The sequence below is a fragment of the Balaenoptera physalus genome (genome assembly GCF_965194825.1).
Source record: "Balaenoptera physalus genome assembly, chromosome: 1".
In the NCBI taxonomy this organism is placed as follows: Eukaryota; Metazoa; Chordata; class Mammalia; order Artiodactyla; family Balaenopteridae; genus Balaenoptera; species Balaenoptera physalus.
Window position 1 is genome coordinate 115012232 of NC_138882.1, and position 26566 is coordinate 115038797.

General features: G+C 35.4%; 1 protein-coding gene across 18 annotated transcripts in view; it reads left to right on the forward strand.

Moving 5' to 3' along the window:
- Positions 1 to 26566, forward strand: part of EVI5 (ecotropic viral integration site 5) — a 234100-nt gene that overhangs the window by 200668 nt on the left and 6866 nt on the right. For all 18 annotated transcript variants that reach the window (XM_082477022.1, XM_082477023.1, XM_082477024.1 and 15 more), the window contains one exon: positions 1962 to 2057. In XM_082477022.1, the coding sequence (XP_082333148.1) occupies positions 1962 to 2057 (96 nt within the window). The remainder of the gene's footprint in view (positions 1 to 1961; positions 2058 to 26566) is intronic.

The window sequence follows — 26566 nt, forward strand, 5'->3', positions numbered from 1 at the left end:
CTGTAGAAACAGTAGTTGTTCTTTTACATCTATACAAACATTAGTTACATCAAACTGCTTCAGCAGACCAAATTCCAGTAAAAGGTTTTTAAGGCAGGTTGCCAAAAGAAAAAAATAAAATAAAAAAAGGTACGTATAGGAATAACTTGATGAAAGGATTTGCAGAACACGCTAAGGGTACATAAGAATGAAATCAAGGTGGCAAAGATAGTTTAACACAGAAGAGCAATCCTGTTGGCATGGTGCCCTGACTCTGCAGAGGAGCTACCCATTCTGTTACCAAAGCAGCTCTGTCTAGTTCTTCTTTCTGCCAAGGATGTTAGGGGAAGGTGTGTAGAAGAAAAGTAGAGGCTGGATTTGGCTGCAGTCAAAGGTCCAAACCGGATAATGTCCAAGGTCCCTTCTTACTGTGAGTGGAAAGAAACATTTTCCACATTGGAAAGTGCTCTTCACTACAACCCATTACACGCAAGGTAATTGTACAGAACCTAAGGCACCTTTTAAAACCTACTTTTAAAAAACCGATAAATATTTAGATACCACTAAGATAACTTTTACAGGAACTTCAGAGCTCTCTCAAATCAAAATGTATTATCTTTCTGCTCTATGTATACTGATGTTGAATGATCTTCAAGTTGTATTCTTGAGAGATAATAGCAAGTGTAGAACAGCTTGTATAGTGTCGATAGTATGAGTAAAAATATGTGTGTATACATGTGTGTTTGATTATATATGTACAAAATACCATGGAAAGACTACACTAAAAAAACTGTCAACAGTGGTTGTCTCCATGGAAGGAAACTGAGTGATGACTATTGAAAGTGAATTGGTAAATAAATTAAATTAAATAAAAAAAAAAAATAAGGGCTTCCCTGGTGGCGCGGTGGTTGAGAGTCTGCCTGCCAATGCAGGGGACGCGGGTTCGAGCCCTGGTCTGGGAGGATCCCACATGCCGCGGAGCAGCTGGGCCCGTGGGCCACAATTGCTGGGCCTGCGCGTCTGGAGCCTGTGCTCCGCAGCGGGAGAGGCCGCGATGGTGAGAGGCCCGTGCACCGCGATGGGGAGTGGCCCCCGCTTGCCGCAGCTGGGGAGAGCCCTCGCACAGGGGCAGGGACCCAACACAGCCATAAGTAAATAAATAAATTAAATTAAATAAAGAAAGTGAATTGGTACTTTTCTGGCATGAGTAGTTTCAGTAGATGTCTCTGCATCAGAGCTTAACATTTTAAGCATCAACTTCCTAAACAAATAATCTGGAGATAACAAAAACACTCTTTAATAAGCCTTTAAAACTCCTGTTTTCACTCTTTAATAAGCTCTTTACCTTCAAAGTTCACATTTGTTTTCAGGTGGTATAAGAAAAAGGCAGCTCCTCCCCTTCCTAGTCTACTTCCCTGGCAAATGATCCCAGCATGATTCTAGAACTAGTTCTTAGGATTGGAGCACCTTTTAATCACATTCCTGAGCTAATTAAACAGAAGAGATTCAGAGCTGTCCTCCCCTTTTAAGACTGGTTTGGAGAACCTGTTTTTTTTCCTTCTCTGTTCCCCAGCAAAAGCAGGTTCGTAGTGTAGCTGTAGGAGGATTACCACCTTCTCAGCTAAGCATTGAATCTCTTATAGAATGGATAGAAAAGCATTTGCCCTCAAAATAACTGGATAAATGGCTTTTGAATTCTAGGGTAATTTTTTTCACTAGTAGACCCATTTGATTATTGATTTCTAAGAGTCTCTCAAAAGGTACATTTTATAGATTGTATTAATATAATTAATAAGCACTATTTAGAAATATTCAATATAGTTTACTATTAATTATTGTACAGAAATAGTTCGAGAATAGATTTGTTCAGAATTTAGCCAATTAAAGGATATGCCCTTATGCTGTCCTATATCTTCAAATGTTCGAGTATATGCTGTGAAAATTGTCTCTTGATTTTGCTTTGTTGTATTGTCACAAAACAGAAAGAAGAAGGAAAGCTTCAAGGACAGCTTAACAAGTCTGATTCTAACCAGTACATTAGGGAACTGAAAGATCAGATAGCAGAGCTGAATCATGAGGTAAGTGATAAATTTTGATCTTCACATATTTCTTTCTTCCTTCCTCTGTATTGACACAACACTTTATTATTGCTTATGACTGACTCTTTCATGGTAGATATTTTCTGTGAATCTTTGATTATGATTAATAATAATATTTTGGAAGATTACCTTCTTTTTAACATGAATTTTTCTGTTCCAATATTGAGGATTTATTTTCCTTAAACCTCTTTAATCATGATCTGAAACGATCAATTAATATTTGTATGGCAAATATTTCACTTTTTTATTGTGATCTGAAAAGGTAGTTTGTCTAGGTGTCACAGTTACTTAAATTAAACGAAAATTTTCTTTTTACCTCTATAGTAGATTTGTGGTATTTACCGTTGTGGATAGAAGGAAGTTTTTTTTACTCTTGTCTTCTTTTTCCCAAGCGGTATTACTGAGATTGCAAAAAAGGATACTTGCCTAATATCAGTTAACAGATTTCTTAGTATCTGAATACTTTTTAAACTGGCACTACCTTGAATCTGTGAGATTCAGCTCATGAAATTTTCAGATAGTTTTACTAGATACTATACTAGGTAATTTAAATTATTTAAAATAATGTGTTTGATTAGAGAGATACTTTTTATTAATGTGGCTGTAGGTCAGTTTCCTTTTTTTTTTTAATGATAAATATCTGGCTAAACATGAATGGAAAAGTGTGTTTCTTACCTTGAATTATTTGTACAATAATGTTTATTCACAGTGATGAGATTTGAATGGGTAACATAAACCTCATTTGTTAAGAAAGAAACTCATTTTCTTCACTAAATTAATTTAAACCTCAAAGGAAAAAGTTTGGATATTACCCTTTCCTGGTATTACACTCTTCAGTGAAAGTCTAAGTGTTTTGGGTAATACCTCCTGGAGGCAGTCAATCTAAGTAAAATCTGAATGAAAAAGCAAAACATTAATAAAAATGATAAATCTTAGATGTGGTTTAATTTAATTTGTCCTGAAATTTGGGAGGTCATGCCTATAAATATTGATTTTCAGCTCTGATAACATTTGAGGGATTCAGGATCATGTATAATCTTTACCTATTTGTGTGCATTTTTTATAATCTGTTCTGATCTGATAGCCATGAATGAAAGAACAAGTTACAAATAAGCATGTTCTAGAGACCCTTATTCTTTTGAGAACCCTAAGAATTATTCCTTATGTTCAAAGATTTTCTCAAAGGAAATTATGACTAAAATGAAGCAATCTCCCATTTATAATTTTGACATCTAGTGATAAGGAATGTACCTTAACTAAAAATAATGATATTCTCCTCATCAGGAATGGCAGAAAATATAATAGTTCATGAGGTTTAACTTTAATGTACGGTTTTTTCTGTGGCTTGTGAAAGCAATCTTTTATCTTATGCAAACATGAAAAGAAAATTACTTAACAGGTAGAAGTTTCTTCTGTTAAAATAAAGAGCTAGATTGTGCAAATTAAAAACTAGAACAGTTTGTGATAAGATGCTAATTGGGTGATTCAGAATAGGCCAGAGTCCTGGGCTTAACCAAGTCCCAGTTAGAAAGCATAGTAGAGAGGAGAATGAGTACAGCTGGGGACCACTCAAGCACACAGAGGTGAGAGTGGGTATGGGGTTGGGAGTTTAGAGGAGGCCAGATTCGATTAAGAATTAATGCAACTGGGCTTCCCTGGTGGCTCAGTGGTTAAGAATCCGCCTGCCAATGCAGGGGACACGGGTTTGAGCCTTGGTCTGGGAAAAGCCCACATGCCACGGAGCAGCTAAACCCGTGTGCCACAACTGCTGAGCCTGCACTCTAGAGCCCGTGAGCCACAACTACTGAGCCCGCGTGCCACAACTACTGAAGTCCACGCGCCTAGAGCCCATGCTCCGCAACAAGAGAAGCCACCGCAATGAGAAGCCCGCACACCGCAATGAAGAGTAGCCCCCGCTCACATGTCACAACTAGAGAAAGCCCGCATGCTGCAACGAAGACCCAACACAGCCAAAAATAAATAAATAAACAAAATAAATAAATTTATTTTTAAAAAAAAGAATTAATGCGACTGAGTTGTGGAAATAAGGTTAGATTGAATAGAACCAGCTTATGGTGAATCTTCAAAGCTAGAAGAGATTAAGTTTACTATTATAGATAATGTGAAACCACTATAGGCCTCCAGTTGGAGACTTCTTTTCATTATGTTTTCTGAGCAGATTTTAATATATGCACCTGTTCAAAGTTTTATAACTAAAGAAAGGATAAGTGAAAACAAGTGAACGTTTAAACTGAGATAACTGGTTGTAGTCAACTTACTATAAAAATTACTCTTTGTTGGATCAGCTTCTTGAGAAGTTTAGACAAGTTGTCACTTCTTTAGTCTAGTGTTTTTTTCATTCTTGTGATAGCACTTCACAGTGGAAAAAAAAAGATACCTGAGGTCAATCTAATTGCTCCAACTTAACTTTTGTCTGTATGCTAGAATTTGCCAGAATCTTTGGCTTTCAACATAAGAATTGACTTTTAAGTATTAATGTTGTATTTGAGCATGTGACTGTTAATAGTCACTTTGTTAGCTGATCTTTGTACTTCTCGAAGTGTTGAAGGAAATAGTGAGACAAACTTTGTAGATTCATCTTCCTGACGATACAGCAATGTTGTACATGTTATAACAGCTATGACCACTTAGCATAGTTAGCTGTATGAAATAGTAAAGAGAATTAAGCAGGTTATTTTTTATGAATGGCTGAATATATTGTTAATCTATAAAATAACAATAATAGATACTATTCATTGGTCTGTTGGCCAAGCATTGTGTCAGACACTTCATATTTATTACTACTAATCTTCATAATAATCCCATATGATGGTGGTATCCTCAGTTGAATGGATGTGGAAACAGACTCACAGTGATTAAGTAACTTTTCCCAAGATGATGCAAATAGTAAATGGTTGAGCCAGGATCTAATCCAGTTTGGCCTGTTCTTTTCTGTGCTGCTTACAGAGACGTTAGATTAGAAAACATGTCATCAATGTTTAAAATCTTAAGAATATCAATTAATGACAATATTTTAACTGTGTTGTCCTCCTTGACACATGAATCTGCATATATCCAATAAGTAAATTCTGCAGTTGACGTAGCCACAAGGGCTCTCTCCGTTAACATTGCAAATAGAGATTTATCTTCACTTTCTGCAGCTTACTGTCATCCATCCATGTGATTTCTATGACTCCCAACTCCTGCGATTCCTACCCTCACCACCTAATTTTGCTCCTAATATTACCTACCTACCATAGCAATCTTTTAATTTGAAGCCTTTTACCCTGCCAAGAGCTTCACAGAAGCCACTGTGGAAACTCTTGCTGCCCCAGACCTGGCAGGAGCTGTGGTTAAATCCTCCCCTTAACCCTACATTCTGCCCTCATGGGAGACATAGAAAAGACCCAAGGTCCCAATTTAAGTGCTTTCGTTATCCCATCTTCCCACCTCCTGCCCTTTCACCCATCTATCATCACAGCACCTACTCTATACTAGGCACTGGGTTTAGAACTGAAGGTAAAGAAGATTGAAACACAATCCATAGCCTCAAGGGGCTCACAGTCTAACAAAGGAGATAGGCGTACAAATAAACAAATTGTAATACATAATGAAAAGTATAGCATTATAGTAGCTACCATTCATTCAACAGCTGCTCTGTGTCAGGCACTGTACTAAGTATTATACTTCCTTTATTTGTTTTAATCTTCACAACAGTCCTCTGAAATAGGTAGCATCATTATTATTCATGCTTTACTTGTCATAAAACTGAGGTTCTGGGGTATTAAGTAACTCCCCATGGTCATACACTAGTCAGTGATAGAGGTAGAATGTTAGACTATATGACTTTAAGCCCATCCGTGCACTTAACTACCATATGCTATATAGCCTGCTTTGAAACATACAGGGATAAGATGGCAACAGCATCTGGGCTGGGTTTTGAAAAATGAAATTTTTTCAGGCAGACTGGACATCAGGAACATTTTAGTCGGAGCCATAAAACAAAAATGTAGATTCCAGAAATGAATAAGCCATCTACTTTTTCAATGCTGATCTGTCTTCTTGCAGCTGCCGACCACTAAAGACAAAGAATATTTTCTAAATGCCAGGAAAGAGAGATAGAAGGAGGTAGAAAGTTAATCTCATTTAGAAGCCAAAGGAAATGTACTCAGAACTCATTTATGTATTGACATATTGAGAAGTATAATCATATATGGTTCACCCAAATTATCAGTTGACTAAGCTTCTCTGGGTTCCTTGAAGCCTTGCTACCATTTACAGACAGTATTGTTTCACGTGAAAATGCACACTAAACAGCTGATTTGAAAATGTTTTTGGAGTACAAATTTTATGTTGTCACTTGTTCTTGATGGTGATGTGTTCCAGTGGATGTTCTAGGAATAGGTAAATTTATTCCAGGCTGAAGATAGTTCACTTATACTACAATTAAATATTTCCCCATTATACACCTTTGCTCAATTTTTATGTCTTAATAAAATAGTTTTAATGTGCTTTATATCGATAAAGTCTCACGGAAGTAATTCTAGTTCTATTCACTTAGTAGCTTTTCTATATAAAGCAAATATTCCCCATTTTTATTAAGCTCTCTATGTGGTTGTTGCTAAACCAGGTATAGATCTTTTGGATAATTATTTTAATCTTCACAATTATCCTGTGAAAATTATTTTCCCCATATTATAGGCTCACCAAGGCTAAATAACTTGTCCAAAGTCACATAACCAGTAAGTGGCAGAAGCTGGAATTCAGGATCAGGACTTTTAGTCAGATTACAGTGCATTAAATGAGAATGAGGGACTTCCCTGGTGGTCCAGTGGAATGAAATATTAAAAAAAAAAAAAAACGAGAATGAAGTAAAACCAAAGTAAACCATATATTTTTAAAAAGAAAGAGAAAAAAAACCATTAAAGCACTTTTATTCGCTAATACCCTGCCTTGTTCCAGATAGGATAAAGGAAGTTTGCAAATGATACAAAATAGCAAACTCTACTTTTGTGAGAGAAGGTAAACTGGGAATATAATATGGAGCCTTGAGTGAGACCAATGCAAAATAGCATACCACAAAAGCATCTTATACATTTTTATAAGTGGGCCTCAAACTTGGCTCTAAGGTTTTCAACAGTCAACAGAAGGGGGAAACCTGGTCAATTTAAACTTTTCATAGTGTCTATGTGATAAAAACAGACCGGTTGGTTAGAAGAGCCACACCTATTCCTGATACTAAGACCAAACAACAGTTTCTTCATGGCTCTTTTCATAAAGAAGACCTTCTAGTATGAGTCCATAAGCCATTATCCTTAACGTTCTGTAATAGTATGGGTTCATAATCATAAAAATTGAACAATCTAAAGAACAGAAACCCTTTTAAAACTTTTCTATAGAAGTAAAACAGAAAAGTGCCCAGGTGACAAGTTTGTTGCTCAATAAGTTATCACAGTAATCACACCCATGTAACCACCATCCAGGTCCAAGAAATAGACCCCAGAGCTCCATTCATATTCTGTCCCAACCTCTCCTCACTCCCTCCTCCTCAGAAATAACCAGGATATCAGCTTCTAATACAGTAGTTTTAAGTTTTTGAATTTTATATAAATGGCTTCTTATGGTATATATTCTTTTGTGTCTTGCTTCTTTTGCTCAAAGTTGTTTGCGCAGTTTAACCATGTTATTTTAAAATGTAGCTGTAGGTTATTCATTCTCATTGCTGTGTAACTTTTCTTTGTATAAATATACCACAATTTATCTATTCTGTTTGTAAATATTTGAATTACTTCCATTTTGGCCTTTTAAGAACATTGCTGTTATTTATACTCCCATAAGCAGTAAAGATAGTTTCTATTGGTCTACATCCTCATCAGCATGTAGGATTGTCAATCTTTATCTAATTTTAGTCACTGTTTGACTGTGAAGAGGATTCTCATTATGGTTTTAATGTGTATTTCCCTAATTACTAAGAAGATTGGGTACCTTCCCCCCAGCATCCAGGACAATATTGGCATGTGGTAGGTACTCCATGAAAATGTTTTTAATGAAGCAATGATTGTGAAAGGCTTTGCTGATAACATAACATATATAAGTTGTGATAGGAATGCTAAGAAGCTTCCTGATGTGTGAAAAACAGTGGAAAGATCATGCCTGGCACAAGAAACAACTAGCACAAAGACCCTAGACAAAAATGAAGTGGACTTTTTGAGAAACCATACTAATGTGGCTGGAGTGTAGCATAGGGTGGGAAAAAATGGTATGAAGTAAGATTAGAGAGGACGACAGAGTCAAATCATATACAGTGTTTTGTAAGCCAGGATAAATCATTTGAATTTTATTCTTGGTTGAGTGGGAATGGTTTTAAGCAAAGAGTGATGTGATTTGATTTGCCCTGCCTGCTATATGGTGAATTGATTGTAGGAAAGTAAGAATGGAAATAGGGAAGCTCATTAGGAGGCTGTTAAAATAAAATAGCCCAGGTAAGAGCAAAGGTGACTTAGAAGGATGGCAGAAGTGGAAATCTTAGCAACGTGGATGTATTAGAGATATGTTTTAGAGGCAGAGAACTTGCAGATGGATTGTATGAGGGACATGAGAGCGCAGTCAGTGACTCCAGAGATTTTTGGCTTCATAGTTGAGTGAATGGTTGGTGCCATTTACTGAGGTTAGGGAAGGGTAGAAGATCCAAAGCTTTGTTTTGTTTATGTTAAGATTGAGATTCCTGTTAAACATTAAAATGAAAATAGCAGGTAGACAATGGATATGTGAGTATGAGATTCTAAAAAAGAGGTCAGGGCTAAAAATAGGTTTACTAGTCATTGGCATACAAATGGCATTTGTAGATAAAGAGAAGGGGGTCCAGGAGCAAGTTTGTGGCACTCCTGACCTTTAAGGTCAAGAGAGCCAGCAAAGGAGACTAAAACCACCAGTGGGATAGGAGGGGAACTGGGAAGTGTGAAGATATAGGAGCCCCCCGAAAGGAGACTTTCAAGAAAGAAGCATTTCAGCATAGTTGTTTTAATTAGATTTTTAAACTTCCCTGATCCATCTGAAGAATGAATTTATTTAAAGAGATTTCGTCATCATTTTTCACCATTTATCAGAAAACGATGGATGATTTATGAAAGAACTTGAGAAGGATCGATCTATGGTCTGTCACTGAACGATTACTAACACCTCCTTCTTGAAGAAATTAGAGAACTGTTAGCTATTTCAGGACAAAAAAAAAAAAAAAAAGGAAGAACTATTACAGGATGCTCTAAACAACGTACAATCTGGGTAAGTGGAACCAACTTTCTCTCTAAGGATAGACATTGTGCTGGTTTCCAAAAGGTCTTCTGTCTTCCTGTCTCCTTTGTTGGGGAGGCAGGTTTTTTAAGTTAAGTCGTCGTATGTCACTAGAATCTTCTTTTTTTTCTTCTAGCCAAGTATGAAATTAGGAGTTTGAGTAAATAAAAAGAAATCTAAACAAAGCCCTTACTGAAGTTTGGCTTAGAAAATGTTAGTACATGTAATCTTTAAGTTTTTAAATTCTGATAACTCTGTTTATGTATACCTGAGCTATGGATTTAATTAAATATCTACCAAAATTTATTTTTGATGTCCTAAATATTCTTAATATGTTTAATATGTATACTCATTTTGTTATCAAACTAGAATTTTTGAAATAAGGATCTTTAAGAGTCAAATGACAGATGACCCTTTGGTACTGTTTGAGTCTTTTTTTCTTCCCTGTATTTTTCAGTTTAAAAATAGTTAATAAAACCACTTGAACTTGAATTTAAAAATAAAAAAAGAAGAAGAAGAAGCTTTTTAAAGACTCAATAAACATTGATTTTCATCTAGGCATTAAAACCAGAATAAAGGTAGAAAAGAACTTAGTCATTTGGCTGTGTAGGTATTGGCAGCTATTTTTTCCTCTTTTTGTCCAACTGAATGATTTTGTTTTTGTTTTCTTAACTGGATGCTTATTCTATGCTGACTGTTTCTGCCAGTGTTTGTTTCCTTTTAAATGTTGCAAAGCTCTGAGTATATTACCTAGTTTATAGAGTGGTAACCTAGAATAGAATTTACATTCTTACAAACAGCTTTGATAACAACAATCTGTATCTGGAGGCAGAAATAAGAATCAAAAATAGTGTTTTCTATTTGTACTGATGGCTGTTGATAATTGAATTATCTTTTTTAGAAATACAACTACTTTATTATTTATTTATTTTTGGCTGCACTGGGTCTTTGTTGCTGCGTGCGGGCTTTCTCCAGTTGCGGCGAGCAGGGGCTACTCTTCATTGCGGTGCGCGGACTTCTCATTGTGGTGGCTTCTCTTGTTGCGGAGCATGGGCTCTAGGCGCATGGGCTTCAGTAGTTGTGGCACACGGGCTGAGTAGTTGTGGCTCGTGGGCTCTAGAACGCAGGCTCAGTAGTTGTGGCGCACGGGCTTAGTTGCTCCGCGGCATGTGGGATCTTCCCGGACCAGGGCTTGAACCCGTGTCCCTTGCATTGGCAGGCGGATTCTTAACCACTGTGCCACCAGGGAAGCCCTGATAATTGAATTTTAATTTTAAGATTATTGTTTAAGAAATTTTTCAAAATGTGGGATTTTAAGCCTTCATGTATGTTTTTACAGTGAAAAGTGCTAGGTTTCTCAGTGTAGAAGCTTCTTAATAAAAGAAATTATTTCCTTCAACTTGTTCTTTCTCTAGTTAGAGCAATGTGAAGTACCATGCAGGAGCTCACACAAGCCTCAGTGCAAGTAAATTCTTTTTCTGCTGCCCCAAAAAAAGGTCCTATGTAGATAATAAGATTATAATTGTACTTCTATGAAAATTGCTTTAAGGCCCTTGAATGAAACATTTAGCACTGGTTTTTAATCTTAAAACCTCCATTTACTGATAAAAAAATTGATTCTTAATGACTTCTTTAAATGAGTGTTATTACTCCTGTTTCTCTTATATGTTCCATTTTATCTTCGGTAAGCAGCTTATCTTATTTGAAGTCATAAGATTAAAAAATGATTGTACAATGTACAATATTTTATGTCTGGAATAATATCACTATGTAAAAGACTTAAAGCTGAGATTTCAGATTTATGTTTTTTTTAAACCAGGCATGTTCTTAAAGTTTATCTAGTTGTTCACTTGGTAAATGAGGAAGCTGAGGGCCCAAGACTTAAAGGGACTTACCCAAAGTTGCACAGCTATTTTGTGGCAGAGACGGAACTACTGCCCAGGAGCTCTGGCCTCTGATTTACTACATCCCACTGCCCTACCAGTCCTGCCGACCAATTTAGCTGTCTCATGGTAGACAGAGTAGGAGTTTCATAGATGTTTAATTGAATTAAAATTAACTACCTCTCTCAGATGAGAACCCAGTGTCTAGATAGTAGAAATCTACTCTCACTTAGTGTTCTTTACTTTTCCTTCAGCTTCAGGTTCTGAACTTTTATTTCATCTGAGACTGGGGACTTGACCCTTCAGATTCTGCTTCAGTTTCCAGTGGTTGCCACTAAAATCTTAGCTTTTAAATATTAGATGATTTTCTGAAAACAGAGGCAACTGAGATTTTTTAGCCAAATTTGACATTTCTAGAAACCTAGAATTAGGTAAAAATAGCCAACCCAATTTTATATATACATATTATTTAAGAAATACAAGCTTACTCAAGGACATAAATGAGCTCAGCTATTCAGTACATTCTGTTTCAAGAGTCTGTTATTTAGAGAAAGACAAATATATGATATCACTTATATGTGGAATCTTAAAAAATCATACAAATGAACTTATTTACGAAACAGAAATAGACTCACAGACATAGAAAACAAACTTAGGTTACCAAAGAGGAAAGGGGGAGAGAAATTAGGAGTTTGGAATTAACATATACACATTACTATATATACAATAGGTAACAGGGATCTACTGTATAGCACAGGGAACTATACTCAATATCTTGTAATAACCTATAATAGAAAAGAATCTGAAAATCATATATATATGATTTTCAGAGATACATATATAGGAATATATATATATATATATATATATATGAGTTTGATATTTAACTGGTGACCAAACTTCCAGCAATTGTTTCCAGATTAATTTTTTTTTTAATCTCCAGGGATATGTCTTTCCATTCATTCTTTGCCTCCAAAAAGAATAATATACCACATTCATATAAAGAAAAGCTATAATAATCCCACACAGGATACCTTACTTTTATTCAAGACTTTTAGACCATTTTCTGGTTTTATGTTACATTCATAAAAAGAGTGTTTTCTACCTAATTACATGCATCTATGTATCCTGTTCCTACTGTAGGTAAAAAGAGATTTTTTAATTTGTTAATGAAAAATGTGTTTCTAATGATGGTAATTTCATTAAGGAATTGGAGTTGAATCATGAGAATATGAAAAAAAAAAGGTCTGGTAGGAGAGGGTGAGATAATGAAATCACTTAGGAAAGAAAAATTAAAAATATAAAACAATTTGCTGTACACCTGAAACTAATACAGCATTGTAAATCAACTATACTCCAATTTAAATTAAAAGAAAACAAGGCAGGAAAAGAAATTAGAATGTAGAAAAGATGAGATACCAAGGAAAGAAGCCTCTTAGGAATATTGACTGAAGTAGGACATGCCTCCAGAAGGGTTTGTTATGAAATTTCTAGGATAAACTCTGGGTGAGCAGCCATTTTAGAGAATACAGAAGCAATCTAGAGCTAGGGATTTGGATCTGGTACTCAGAATTAAGGACCAAGTAAATATCCTCAAGAGATAATATCACACTGGCCAAGGAACAGAACCAGTTAGAAGTGTAAAGTCAGACTTGGATTTTAAGCTGTGTCAGGTGGAATTTTTTCTGATATTGTGCCAGACACTATAGGAAGTACAGTGTAGTCTTACTCTCAAGGAATTTATAGTCTGATGGGAAGAAGCAGAACAGTTAATTTGATAAAGACTTTATGGTTGGTACTGATAATACTTGATAGTTCAGAAATGGGAGCAAACACAGCACTTAATTTCATTTATTTTAATTAGTGGCTGTTATACTGTCCTTGATGCTCCAGGGCAAGCTAAGCTGTGCATTCCTTGATGGCAAAAGTTGTGCCTTATTCAGCCTTATATTTCTTAGAGTCTTTCAAAAGTCCTGACGCAGTGCCATAAACTGATGGATTCAGTTAGTTCTCATGGTGTTCAAATTGTCCTGAATTTGACCAGTGGGAGCTCTTTAAGGCTAGCTTCAGTATCTTTTTTTTTCTTTACAGACCTATTAGTCTTTGAGCATTTTTGCGTTTTCTGGCACTAATAGTACTTTACATCAAATGAGTATAGCTGGATTTTCAAATGTAAGGTAGTGAAACAGTGTTTATTAGTATAGTCGGCCCTCCCCATCCGCGGGTTCCATATCCGCGGATCCCGCCAACCTCAGATTGAAAATATTCGAAAAAATAAATATTCCAGAAAGTTTCAAAAAGCAAAACTTGAATTTGTCACACATGCAACTATTTACATAGTATTTACATTGTATTTACAACTATTTACATAGCATTTACATTGTATTAGGTATTATAACTAATTTAGAGATTACTTTAATTATATAGGAGGATGTGCACAGGTTATATGCAAATACTACACCATTTTATATGAGGGACTTGAGCGTCTGTGGATTTTGGTATCCACAGGGTCCTGGAACCAATCTCCTTTGGACACTGAGGGACAACTGTACTGATCTGTAAATTGCTTAATAAATGGTCCCAATGATTACTCTTATGACTATTAGATTGGAAACATACCTCACAAGAAACCACTTCAAGGGAAACTGCATGTCAGATACCACTTGGGTTATGAGAAATAAAGGTGGATGATAATAAGCATTTTTTTTAAAGGAAATGGAGCTAACTATAAAGCCTAGAGTGACAGTTTTTATAGTTACTTACAGCAGTTCTTAAACAGATTTAATTCAATAGGGGTGGAAGAGACTTGCTTTCAGCCTTCCCGCGAAGAGGCCATATAATAGTATACTCTTAGATCTAAGACATGAGGAAAATAAGATATAAATGCCTAAAGCCATTTCAATCATATGTATGATACCAATAAGGTTTTAGCATGACTACAGTATTATTTGTTGAAATTTGGAATGATACTAATAAGATGTGCTTGAAGATTTCATTCAGCCTGATATGGGGCAACCAAAATGAGCTATGATTTTAAAATCCAGTGAATTTACTCATGTACTCAGGTTTCAAGACTTCAGTGTTCATTTTTTAAATTTCTTTCATTTATTTGAAAGCTGATTATCACTACTCTTCACCTCTTACTTTCTCCTTCACTATCATGTCACTACTGCTAAACACATTCATAAAATAGAGAAGAGGGGAAAAGTAGATACCCATGCAATTTATCAGGTTCTTAATAGCACTTCCGGATTTTGTTTGTTGTTCTTTGGGTTTTTTCATTTGATAAGTTTAGTTTCTGAATTTTGTGTCTTTGCTCTCCATCTTACTGCAGGTGGTTGAGAAACTGTCATCCTGGATTGTAGGCCTAGTTCTGCCACTGATTAACTGTGTGACCTTAGGATGCCAGTTTACTTCATACATTCATTCAGTCAGTGAACATTTGGACATCTTTTAGCTCCCAGGCATGCCTCAGGCTTTCCCTCAGTTTCTGCATCCCAAAACAGTTATACTAAATGATCTTTAAAGTCCTTTCCATCCCAGTCCTGTGCTGGGTGTAGAAAAGTCATAGTCCCAGTTGTTAAGGAATTCAGACTGGTAGGGAGAGCCAGTCAGTATGGGCAGTGCTGTGGTAGAACCGTATGGTACCACGGCCTAGAAACGTGAGAAAGTCTCTGGGCGTGGGGCTGCCTAAACTCTGTATTGAAGGAAGAATAGAAGATAGCCAGGAAAAGGAAAGTAGAAGGATATTTCAGGTAGAGAAGCCGTCATATGCAAAGGTTTGGAGGCAAGTAGAGAGCAAGTAAAGAAGGAACAGCTTAAAAAGTAGGAGGGAAATCAGTAAAGAGGGGCACCTCTGAAACCAGAGAGAGCCTTCCCCTGATCAGTCTGTTTTTAGTGTGTGGTAGTGAAAAAATCATTTGTAGAGATTGATCTAATGGCTGAGGGTAAAGCTTTCTTAATCAAACAAGAGGAAATCCATAAAATACAGTCTTCTTCCTTGATTATGTTTTGAGTTATTTTCCTTTTAAGGCTTTGGCTCAAATGATTCATTTCAGAGCCAATTTGAATCTTTTCAATCTAGTTCAGATATTCTTGTGCTATTATTCACCAAGCTATCCAGTACTTCACACTTGTTTTTTAGTGCTATCTATTCTTAAATATTAGTCCAGTTTCTTCAACTACACTGATCTTGAAATATAGTCAGTCATTTTTTAAAACTTTTTTTTTTTTTTTTGCCTCATGTAATTCAATTTTAAAATGCTAGTTTTTAAAAGAAACAGTAACATAGTATTGACAGTTTTTCAAACTAGGAACATTTGAAAATGTGCTCCATAAATTTACTGTGTCGATTAAAGGAAAATCGATAAAAGATGAATAGCTAACTCTCTCTGATTTACAAAAACTAAAAATTTTACATTGTGGTTGGAAGTCTTTAGTGCAGTAAATCATGTGCTTTTCATGGACCATATCTCACAGATGCAGTTGGACGTGAGATAATCAGATTTTCACTCCCCACAAGCTGAACAGCTGAAAATGTCATACCAATAATACTTGTCAAAGACTCAGTGCTCCTTTCCTGCCTGTCTGATTTAAGTTGTTGTGGTCAGTGTGAGGAACCTGTGATATGATAAGATAGCATTCATGAGGTCATGTGGTTTGCAAGTACCCAATCTTAACTAAGCAGCCTGTGAGCACCTCCGAATGAGGAAGAAAGGGATACTAACCTTGTCTGTTTGAAAGCTTATTTTGTGTTCAGTGATAAAATAGTGTGGGTGTGTGGCTATATATATATATATATATATATATATATATAGTATATATTTAAAATTATTTTTCCATCAGGAGTTAGTTTAAGTTTCTGAAGAAAGTAAATACTATAAATGCATTCATCTCCTTTAACTTCAGTCTAAAGGATTAAACATTTTATTGCAAATATTTTCTGCCTGTTTAAAATGAAACTGTAGAAGGTAGCCATCATTTTTTTTTCTGTTGAGGAGAAAACTAGATGTTAAAGGTTAATACTGTTGGTGAATGTTTTTAATCAATTAAACTTTCTACATTTCCTAAACAGAAAATTATTTCTTTTCAGTCCAGCAATATCTCCATTGAAAACATATCCACAAAATGGCTATCCAATATATATGTAAATAGATAGATATAGATGTAGATATTTAATATATAAAACAGCTTTATTGAGCTTTAATTCACATACAGTACAGTTCACCCATTTAAAATGTGCAATCCAGTGGTTTTTTATATATTCACAGAGTTGTGCAGTCATCACCACAATAAATTTCAGAACATTTTTATCACTCAAAAATTAATCACATTCCCATTAGCAGTCACTCCTCATTTCCCCCGAGTTCCCGTCCCCCAGCTCTAGGCAAACACTAATCTACTTTCTGTCTCTATTGATTTCCCTATTATGGACATTTCATTTAATGGAACTATACAATATGTGGTCATCTGTGACTGGTTTCTTGTACTTAACGTAATGTTTTCAAAGTTCATCCATGTAAATAGTAGCATGTATCAGTACTTCATTCCTTCTTATTGCCTAATAATATTCCTTCATATAGATATACCATAATTTATTTATCCATGCATCAGTTGATGGACATTTGGGTTGTTCCCACTTTGGGGCTATTATAAATAATGCTGCTGCAAGCATTTATGTACAGGTTTCTTTGTGAGCATATTTTCATTTGTCTTGAATGTACACTTAGTAATGAAGTTGCTGGGTCATATGGTAACTCTATGCTTAACCATTTGAGGAACTGCCATACTGTTTTCCAAAGAAGCTGTACCGTTGTATATTCCCGCTGTTTATGAGGGTTCTAGTTTCTTCACATCTTTGCCAATACCTGTTGCTCTCTCTTTTTTTGATAGCTATCCTACTAAGTGTAAATGTCATATCATTTTGGTTTTGATTTGTATTCTCCTGGTGGTTTATGATATTGAGCATCTTTCCCTATGTTTATTGGCCATTTATATCTTCTTTAGAGAAATGTCTACTCAGACCCTTTGCCCAGTTCAAACTGGGTAGTCTTTTTTATAATTGAGTTGTAAGAATTCTTTATATATTCTAGACACTAATCCCTTATCAGATAAATGATTCAAAATTTGGTTGATTGGATGGACTGATAAAACCCATGGTTTAGCTTTAGAGAAGAATAATTCCTCTTAAGAATTCAATCCAGATAGACAAGAAATACTTCGTTTTTATGAGAATGTTTTGCTAAAGGTTTGAATTTTTTTCAGTGCTCCAGCTAAAAGTTAAATCATATGAAATGTACGTGGTACTTTGATGTAGCTTTAAAAGTTCAGAGTGAAACAAGTGTGAAGTGATTTATTTCCTGTAATTGGTCATAAATTTACATAGAACCTCATATATTCCTAACCTCATCACCATTGACATTAGAGTACCTTCTAAATAATGTTAATGGTTTCAATTTTATCAAGATGTGTCAGCTGCCAGGAAGAGGGCAATGGCAGTTTCATTTTGTTTGCCCAAGTGTACTGGATAAATCTAAGTATGTGCTACAGAAAGATTAAGAGTTCTTTGTAAATGACTTTTATTTCTTCCCCCTCTCTCCTTCTCTGGTAACAAATGCACAGTATAAATTTCTTCAGTTCCAAACCTTACTTTTCTCCTTTTTCACTTATTAATGTGGGTATGTACTTTTTTTCTTTGCTTCTAACAATGTAAGTTTTAACTATTGCATTTTATACATTTAACATAGAATCTATATATTTTTTTAATTTTAAGTGTTTTATCAGTTTTAAAAAAATGATTTACATATATTAAAGACAAAAACATTTTCAGCATTGTCTATTTTATATTATTTCAATAAAATTCTTGAATTTTTAAACTTAATCTGATTTTTAATTACTATAGGCAATTACTGAATTTTGGCTGTTCTCTATGTAATGCAATGATCAGAAAGTCATGACCTACAATTGATCACTTTTATTGCTTTCTGCTTCTGATTCACTGGAAATCTTTTGGTTTGTATGTTTATCGCTAGTTTTTTTGGGTTTTTTGTTTTTGTTTTTAAACAAGGCTTTTTATTGAAAGGATCTGAAAATAGTAATAAGGCTTTCAACATTTAACAAATTTTCAAGGTATTAACAATATGGAACATTAAGAATTGACTTCAAAAACCCAAAGTTTCCTAGGTCATTCCCTGTCACACTTAGGACTTGGTCTACACTGGCTCTGTTGTCTGAACGAGTGACCTGTGTTCTGAATGCCACTCTCTTCTGGACCTAAAGCTGGGAGTGTCGCCCCCTCAGCCCGTGGGAGGCCGGGCGGGCTGCCCGTGGTGCCCGAGCTTGAGGGCAGAGGGTGGAGCTGACCTCCGTCCCCAGCACCAGCTGAGCTACCCAGATGGGCACGTTATCGCTAGTTTTAATCTTTGTCGTGTGTATAATTGAGAATAAATGTAGCGTATTATTTCCCATTGACATTTATTTTAAATTTTGAAAATAAGGAAAACTATTAAAATTATTTTGTAAGGAATCCAACAAAATCACTGATTAACCTTTGGGAAAAAAGAGTAAAGCCTTTATAACTTAGAAACACAAATCTATGTTATTGGACTTTATGTACATCTGCCCATATATATATGTATATATTATACATCACTTATAGAAATGTTACATTTAGCTTTAAAAGCTATAGCTCTGTGTTTTACAAAGATTGATTATACAAGCCCAAATGTACAAATAGGAGCTTTTATAATCTGATATGACTCAGTCTTGGAAACTTACTGCAACTGTTTTGCAGTTCACTTGGTATCACATGACTCACTTCAATGGTTTAAACCCTGTCTAGTAGCGATCAAAGTTCATTTGGTTAGGGGTTTTTTTGGTGTGTGGATGACTTTTTTCCACTTTGTTGTGGACTGATTGTCTTTCAAAATACTCAGTGCAGTCCTTCTTCTTATTCTTTTGAATCTCAGAAAGTGGTAGTTGCCTGCACAATTCAACCTCCAAGCATACACACTGGGAAAAAATTTTAACTTGAAATAATATATACATGGAAGCAATTTTAACTGTAAAGCATCATATAAATATAAGGGTTCATTATTAATTCTATTACCTCTACATGTTGAAAATGGAGGAAGAATAACCTGTTGTGTCTCTTTAAAATCAACTATAAAATCAACTCTAACATTTTTCAAGTTAGCACTGTTCTATAATGTGCAGAAAGAAAGCAAACACATAGAGAACATGTTGTGTCCTCTGTTTACATGGTCACTAGCCTAAATTTATCAAGTTTCCTTAGGACAGATTTTCCTGTTATTTATTAAGAAGTTATATTTAAAAGCTGTATGTCTCTAAAACTATCACACTTTTCTGTTTTACAAAAGAAACTTCTATCTTAACCTTTAGTTGTTTAGCGAATGAAGTAGACTAAGAAAAAATTACAGAAAATACTTCTATATCCTTAACGATTATGAAGTCCTTTGGGACTTCAGTATATTCACCCATGCAGGTTTTCCCTGCTTTAAAATTTTAATGTAATTTTTCTGTGAAACAACTGTAATAGTTTTTAATACTCTTTTTTAGTGTTTGTACTTTTACTGTCATGCAGTTAGAAACTCTGCTGTTTCCTGTCAAAACCTACGTTCATCAGACTATGAACATGACAGTTTCCTGTTTTCTTATTAACTATAGTGCATTTTGTGCTTTATTCTTTATAAGTTGTATAATATCTTAGCTTATCACTTTCCTTTTCTAATTACTAAATGCTTTCTTGGGTCAGCATTGCTTAATACATGCAGAGAAATCCTTAAGTCCAGTCTCTTTGTTGATAGTGAGAGGTTAAGATTTTGTTAACTTTTTAAGTTGTAATGAGTATATCAGAATGTCTTAAGTATTATTTAAATAAATTCTACATGTTTTTACTTTTTTTTACTCTGTCTCTTAATGCATAACATGATGAAGCAATCCACATCAGGTAAGAAACAGTACATTATTTGGATTTTGTATATTAGCACTCTTATCTGTCTGCTTATTAGTATTCTCATTCAGCATTTAAAAGGACAGGATGAATAATCAGTACCCCAGGGTTTTTTCAAGAATCCTGCTGTCTTTTCAGTGTAGTTCTTCAACATTCTTAGGTGCCTACTCTGGTCAAGTCAGAATGCTAAGTTCTAGGATACAAAAATGATTAAGAAATAATCCCCATCATCAGGAGCTAACAAGAGGTAAAATATATGTACAGCAACCAATCATTCCATATTTTTCCAGACGGTACTGATTTTAAATATTTAATTCCAGTGTTAAATCATATAATTTGGAAAAAACATATCTATTAATATAAACTCAGGGACTTCCCTGGCGGTCCAGTGGTAAAGACTCCGTGCTTCCGCTACAGGGGGTGAGGGTTGGATCCCTGGTCGGGGAGCTAAGATCCGTCATGCCTGTGCGGCACAGCCAATAATAATAATAATAGTAATAATAATAAAAAGTCAAATATACGTGTGTGTGTGAATCACTACAATATTAAGGTATGTGTGAATATATTTATGCCTGTTGATTTATTTAAAATGTTATAAAAGTTATAAAAATGGTTTGCAAAAATGCTAATATTTTAAAGTATTAATATCAAAATTATACTGGAAAACAAAAAAAATACTTTCAGAAATAAAAGAAGCAATTTTGATTTTTTTGTTATTGGATTATTTGGGGGTTTTGTTCTGGTGAATGTAACTAATTTATTATCAAAATGGTCAAGCTACAGATAAATTTGGAAGCATATTTGAGAGGCTTTATTGTTCACCTAGTCTTGGGATACAACTAAACAAATAATTGAAACTAAGAAACTTAATATGCATGGTGGAAAATGTTTGTTTTTAGATTTATACCCCTCCTTGTTCCCTAAAGATTTTGAGGCAGTTTGCATGAATGCATATAATACAAAAATAACGAAAAATTAGGTTAATTAAGCCAAATGAAATTGCTGATACTTGACTTTCACTTACAAAAATGGCAATATCATATGATTCAATCTAATAGTTAAAATAATTAGTTCTTGGACTTTTATTTAATAATAGACATTTTAATTTAAGTGTAAGATATATACAGAAAAATGCATAAATCCTAAGTGTCCAGCTTGATGAATTATCACAAAAATGAACATGCCCACTTAACCTTCCACCAAGGTCAAGAACTAGAACCTTGCCAGCATTTCAAAAGTCTCCTTGTCACTCTTCCACTCACTGCCTAGTTTTTAACCTTATACTAATGAAATCATACAGAATGAATTATTTTGTGTTTGGCTTCTTTTGCTCAGTACTGTGAGATTTATGTTGTTCCATGTAGCAGTAATTGTTCATTCATTTTTGTTACTCTATTGTGTCAATTATATGACTATACCATAACTTATTTACTCATTCTACTGTTATTTCCATTTGGGGTTATTATGAATAAAATTGCTATGAACCCTGTTATAAATGTTTTTTAGTATATTATACTTATTTCTATTGTTCATATACTTAAGAGTGGAATTGCTTGCTGACTTATTATTTATCGTTCAAACCAGGACACTTCTGAGAATGAAAATAGTTTGTCCCAAGCAAACTGTAATCTGTGGTTATTTTAGGTGTAGGGTATGTAGATAGATGGTCAACTTTAGTAAATACTGCTAAACCATTTTCAAAAGTGCTTTTACTGATTTACACTTCTACCACCAGTTTACATTCCATGCTTCGCTAATGTGATTGGATAGCTGAAAATTCAATGTTGTATTTTCTAATAAGAACCTGGAATGAATTTAATCAGTATGATCAGTTAAGGGACCATTAATTTGCTTTAACGACCAACCTGGCAGAAGGTAAGGCAAAAGTTTTCCTGAAAAAATAAAAGAGCTTATGTTACAACACTTTGGAAAATGGCTTGGCAATTTACTGGAGCTTAACACAATGACCCAGCAATTATATTCAAGAGAAATGAGTGCTTATATTCACCAAAAAACATATTTAAGAATGTTTCTAGCAGCCTTATATGCAGTAGGCTGGAGACAACCCAAAAAGCCTTTAACAGTATAATGGATAGCTAAATTTTGATGTATCACATAGTGGAATACAACGTGGCACTGAAAAAGAGTGAACAACTGCTGTACATGCCAACATAGATGAATCTCACAAACATAATGTTGAGTAACAGGGGCCAGATACAAATGAGTACATACCATATGTTTCTTTATATTAAGTCTGAGAACAGGCAATACTCTTCTATGGTGATAGATGTCAGAGTAGTGGCTACCTTTGAGGGAATGTCGGGTTATCAGTCAGAGAAGAAGGGATACAAGGGAGCCTCCTGGGGTGCTGGAAGCATTCTGTATCTTGATCCAGATGGTAGTTACATGGGCATATACATAAGTAAAAATTTATCAACCTGTACACTTAAAATCTGTGTGCTTTTTACTGTGTTTTATCTTACTTTTTAAAGAACATGAGCCTAAACATTACCTTGAAACAAGTATACTCTCAAAATTTTCTCAAGCAGTTTTGACATTATAGCATTGTGGTCATAGAAAAATACCACAGAACATCTCATTTTTTTAATTGATAGACTTTATTTTGGGGAACAGTCTTAGGCTTACAGAAAAATTGATCAGAAAGTGCAGAGATACACCCCCTCAATGCCTTTCCACAGTTTCCCCTGTGCACATCTTGTGTTAGTGTCATACATAAGCTAATATATGATATATTATTAACCAAAGTCCTTATTTACTTTAGGATGCACTCTTTGTGTTGTACAATACGTTCTGTGGGTTTTTACAAATGTATGATGACTTGTATCTACCATTACAGTATCATACAGAAGAGTTGCACTGCCAAACAGTCTCTTGTGCTCTACCTATTTATTCTTCCTTCTCTCTCTTTGAACCTCTAGCAACCACTGGTCTACTTACTGTCTCCATCATTTTGCCTTTTCCAAAATGTTATATGGGTGGAATCATACAGTATTTAGCCTTTCAGATTGACTTCTTTGACTTAGCAATTTGCACTTAAGATTCTTCCATGTCACTCCCCCAACCCCAGCATCCCTAGCAGCCTAATATTAAACTGCTTAACAGTTCTTCAGACCTCTCTCTTGCCTCCATACTTTTAGTACACGCTTCATCTCTTTAATGGGACCTTTCCAATGTGTGTGACACCATGCGATACTTTCTAACCAGAAAGAATTACTGGTACAGACTCAGTCATTTGGAGAGAAACCAGGACCCTACTCAAAGATTTGGAAGGGGTCCACTCCTAAGAAAGGTACATTTCATGTGTGTGTGTGTGTGTGTGTGTGTGTGTGTTAAAGCTCCTGAGTTGTTTCCCTAGAGGCCTCTCCTCTAGAGTGTAGACCAAAGACAGGCCTGGAAAATCTTATTTTTAACAAATTTCCAAGATGGTCTTATCAGGGAAGTTTGAAAAATAATGTTTTGGGGAGGGTTTGTTTGTTTTTCTGGCTCTAGTTATTTTAAACAGGTTTATTGAGATATAATTTACATATCATAAAGTTCTTCCATTTTAAGTGTAAAATTCAGTAGCTTTTAGTATATTTATAGAGTTGTGTGACCATAACCACAATCTAATTTTGGAATATTTCTATCACCCCAGAAAGAAACCTCATGTCCATTTTCAGCCATTCCCTTTGTCCTCCCCCCGCTTCCCTAGTCGTAGGCAGCCACTAATCTTTCTGTCTCTGTAGACTTGCCTGTTCTGGACATTTCATATAAATGGAATCATGAAATATGTCGTCTTTTATATTTGGCTTCTTTGACTCAGCTTAATGTTTTTGAGGTTCATTCATATATCACTACATCATTCCTTTTTATTGCCAAATAGCATTCAGTTGTATGGAAATAGTGTCTTATTGTGATCATTTTACCTGCGTACATTTATTCAAATGATTGTCTTAGTTTTTTCATTTTCTTGGTGTGGTCTCTTATGTGTAACTCTCCTCTAATACAGTGTAAATCTCCTGTTACGTGTTAATCTTTTCTTTTCAAACAATTTAGGTGTACTACTAATTTCACCTTCTTGAAGAAATCTTTCCTCTGGCCTGCTGGTCTTCTTCAAAGAGGTCTGGCTGCCTGGAGGCCTCCTGCACAGATGTCATCTTGGGAGCTTTTTTTGTTATCCTAGGAATTCCTTTTGCCTCACTTTTGAATTAGACTTCCTTTTTCCTGGATCAAAAACAAAAGGATGTCTTTCTTGGTGTACTTCATTTTGGTGGAGCATATCACCTACCTTTCGGTGTGGGGGGGGGGGGAGAAAAAACAATGGAAGATAAACTATAAAAAGGATTTATCTGATTCTGATTCTCATGGTTGACCCAAAATAGTTTTTTTTTAAGTCCTTTAAGCTTTTAACTCATATTTTAGCCTCACGTTTAATTGATAGTTTGTATGGGTATAAAAAAAATGTTTTAAGGTAATTACAATTTTTAAAAATATAGGTTAGAAATGTTTTTCTCAGAATTTTGAAGGCACTGCTGTAATTGTCTGATACCATTCTGATTCTTAATCTTTTATGTAAAACTTGTTGTTGTTTTGGGCTGGATACTTTGTCTTTTCTTTGTTCCCAGTGTCCTGGAATTTCATTGTGATGTACTGTAGTTATAGGTCTACTTTTATCCATTGTCCTGGGCACTTGACAGCTTTTTCAGTTTCAAAGCACATGTCTTCCAGGTCAGAGAAATTTATATCTAAGACCCTTTTTTAGAATATCACTTTTTTTTTTTTTTTTAACTTGGATGCAGCATCTTCAGAAGGAATGAATGATGCTTTTTTTTAAGTTTTCTTCTCCCCAGATAGTCTGTTAACTTCTAGTTTCTTTTTTTCTGGTTTCTCTTAGATGCTTTCCTCAAATGTCTGATAATACTTTACTCTCTACTCAAACTTTAAGACTAAAGAACTTAAGGACTTCCCTGGTGGCGCAGTGGTTAAGAATATGCCTGCCAATGCAGGGTACACGGGTTCGAGCCCTGGCCCGGGAAGATCCCACATGCCGTGGCGCAACTAAGCCCGTGTGCCACAACTACTGAGCCTGTGTTCTAGAGCCCATGGGCCACAACTACTGAGCCTGCGTGCCTGGAGCCCATGCTCCACAACAAGAGAAGCCACCGCAATGAGAAGCCCATGCACCACAACAAAGAGTAGCCCCCGCTCGCCACAACTAGAGAAAGCCGGCGCGCAGCAACGAAGACCCAACGCAGCCAAAAATAAATAAAAAGACTAAAGAACTTAAAAATCTGACAGGAAGTTCTGAATGCCTGGGTAGGATTCATTGACTATGACCGTCATTGTAGGATGATCCTGCTGAGATTCTTCTTTGGGGAATCCAAAGATTCCCCAGTGAAGAATCCCTTTACATACAACTCAGAGACTCCTGGTGCCTCTTTTTCCTTGGTGAATCTCAAAAGTACTTCTAGGCACATTCATTGACTTTAAAACCTATGTCTAATTTCACCCAGAAAAATAATATTTTTTTCTTTTCCACGATATGAATGTATTTCACAATTGAAGTTTTTGTCATTGCTGTTCCCAGTGTCACGAAGATATTCCTATAGTCTTTAACCTAAAATTAGAAAGACAGTGGGCCTCAAAAGGGTATGCTCCATCTAGTATGTATGTATACTTTTCAAGACAAAAGGCAGTAGCCTTTGTCAGATTCTTTATCCCATGATTGACCCAAAAAAGATGTCAAACAAAACCAAACAAAAAAACATTGCCTAAAGAGTGGTCCTTATCCTAGGATGTACATCAAAATTACTCAGCTTTTTTGAACATATGCATTCGTAGACTCTACCCTTATACCAGAAGAAAGTTTCAGGAAAAGAGGTTTCAACAGACCGCTCCTTGTTTCAACCACTAGATAGTAGAATCAGCCTAGAACAGCTTGGTGTTGTACTACTGAAAGATGGTGTCCATTTGTGTATACCAGACACAAACAGGCAGATGTTCATAGTTCAGGAGCACTTTTGTCCTGAATAATTGATAGTTGCATTTCAGGTAAATCAACTTTCTGAGTCAGCCCCATTTGGTTTGAACATAGGATCTGCCACAGTGATTCTCTGAATACATCAAAATCTCCTGAGATGCTTGTAAAAAATATGGTTTCTGGGGTTTTACTCTCCAGATTTGGGATCCTTAAATCTGGGGAGCGATTCTACATTTTTAATAGGCATACTTGGTTATCCTAATGCTAATGATCAGTGGGCCATGTTTTGAGATATGCTAATCTAAGTTTGCTATTGGTAATATCCCTGAAAGTTTTTCTAGGGGGGTTAGGTTAAGAAGGTTAC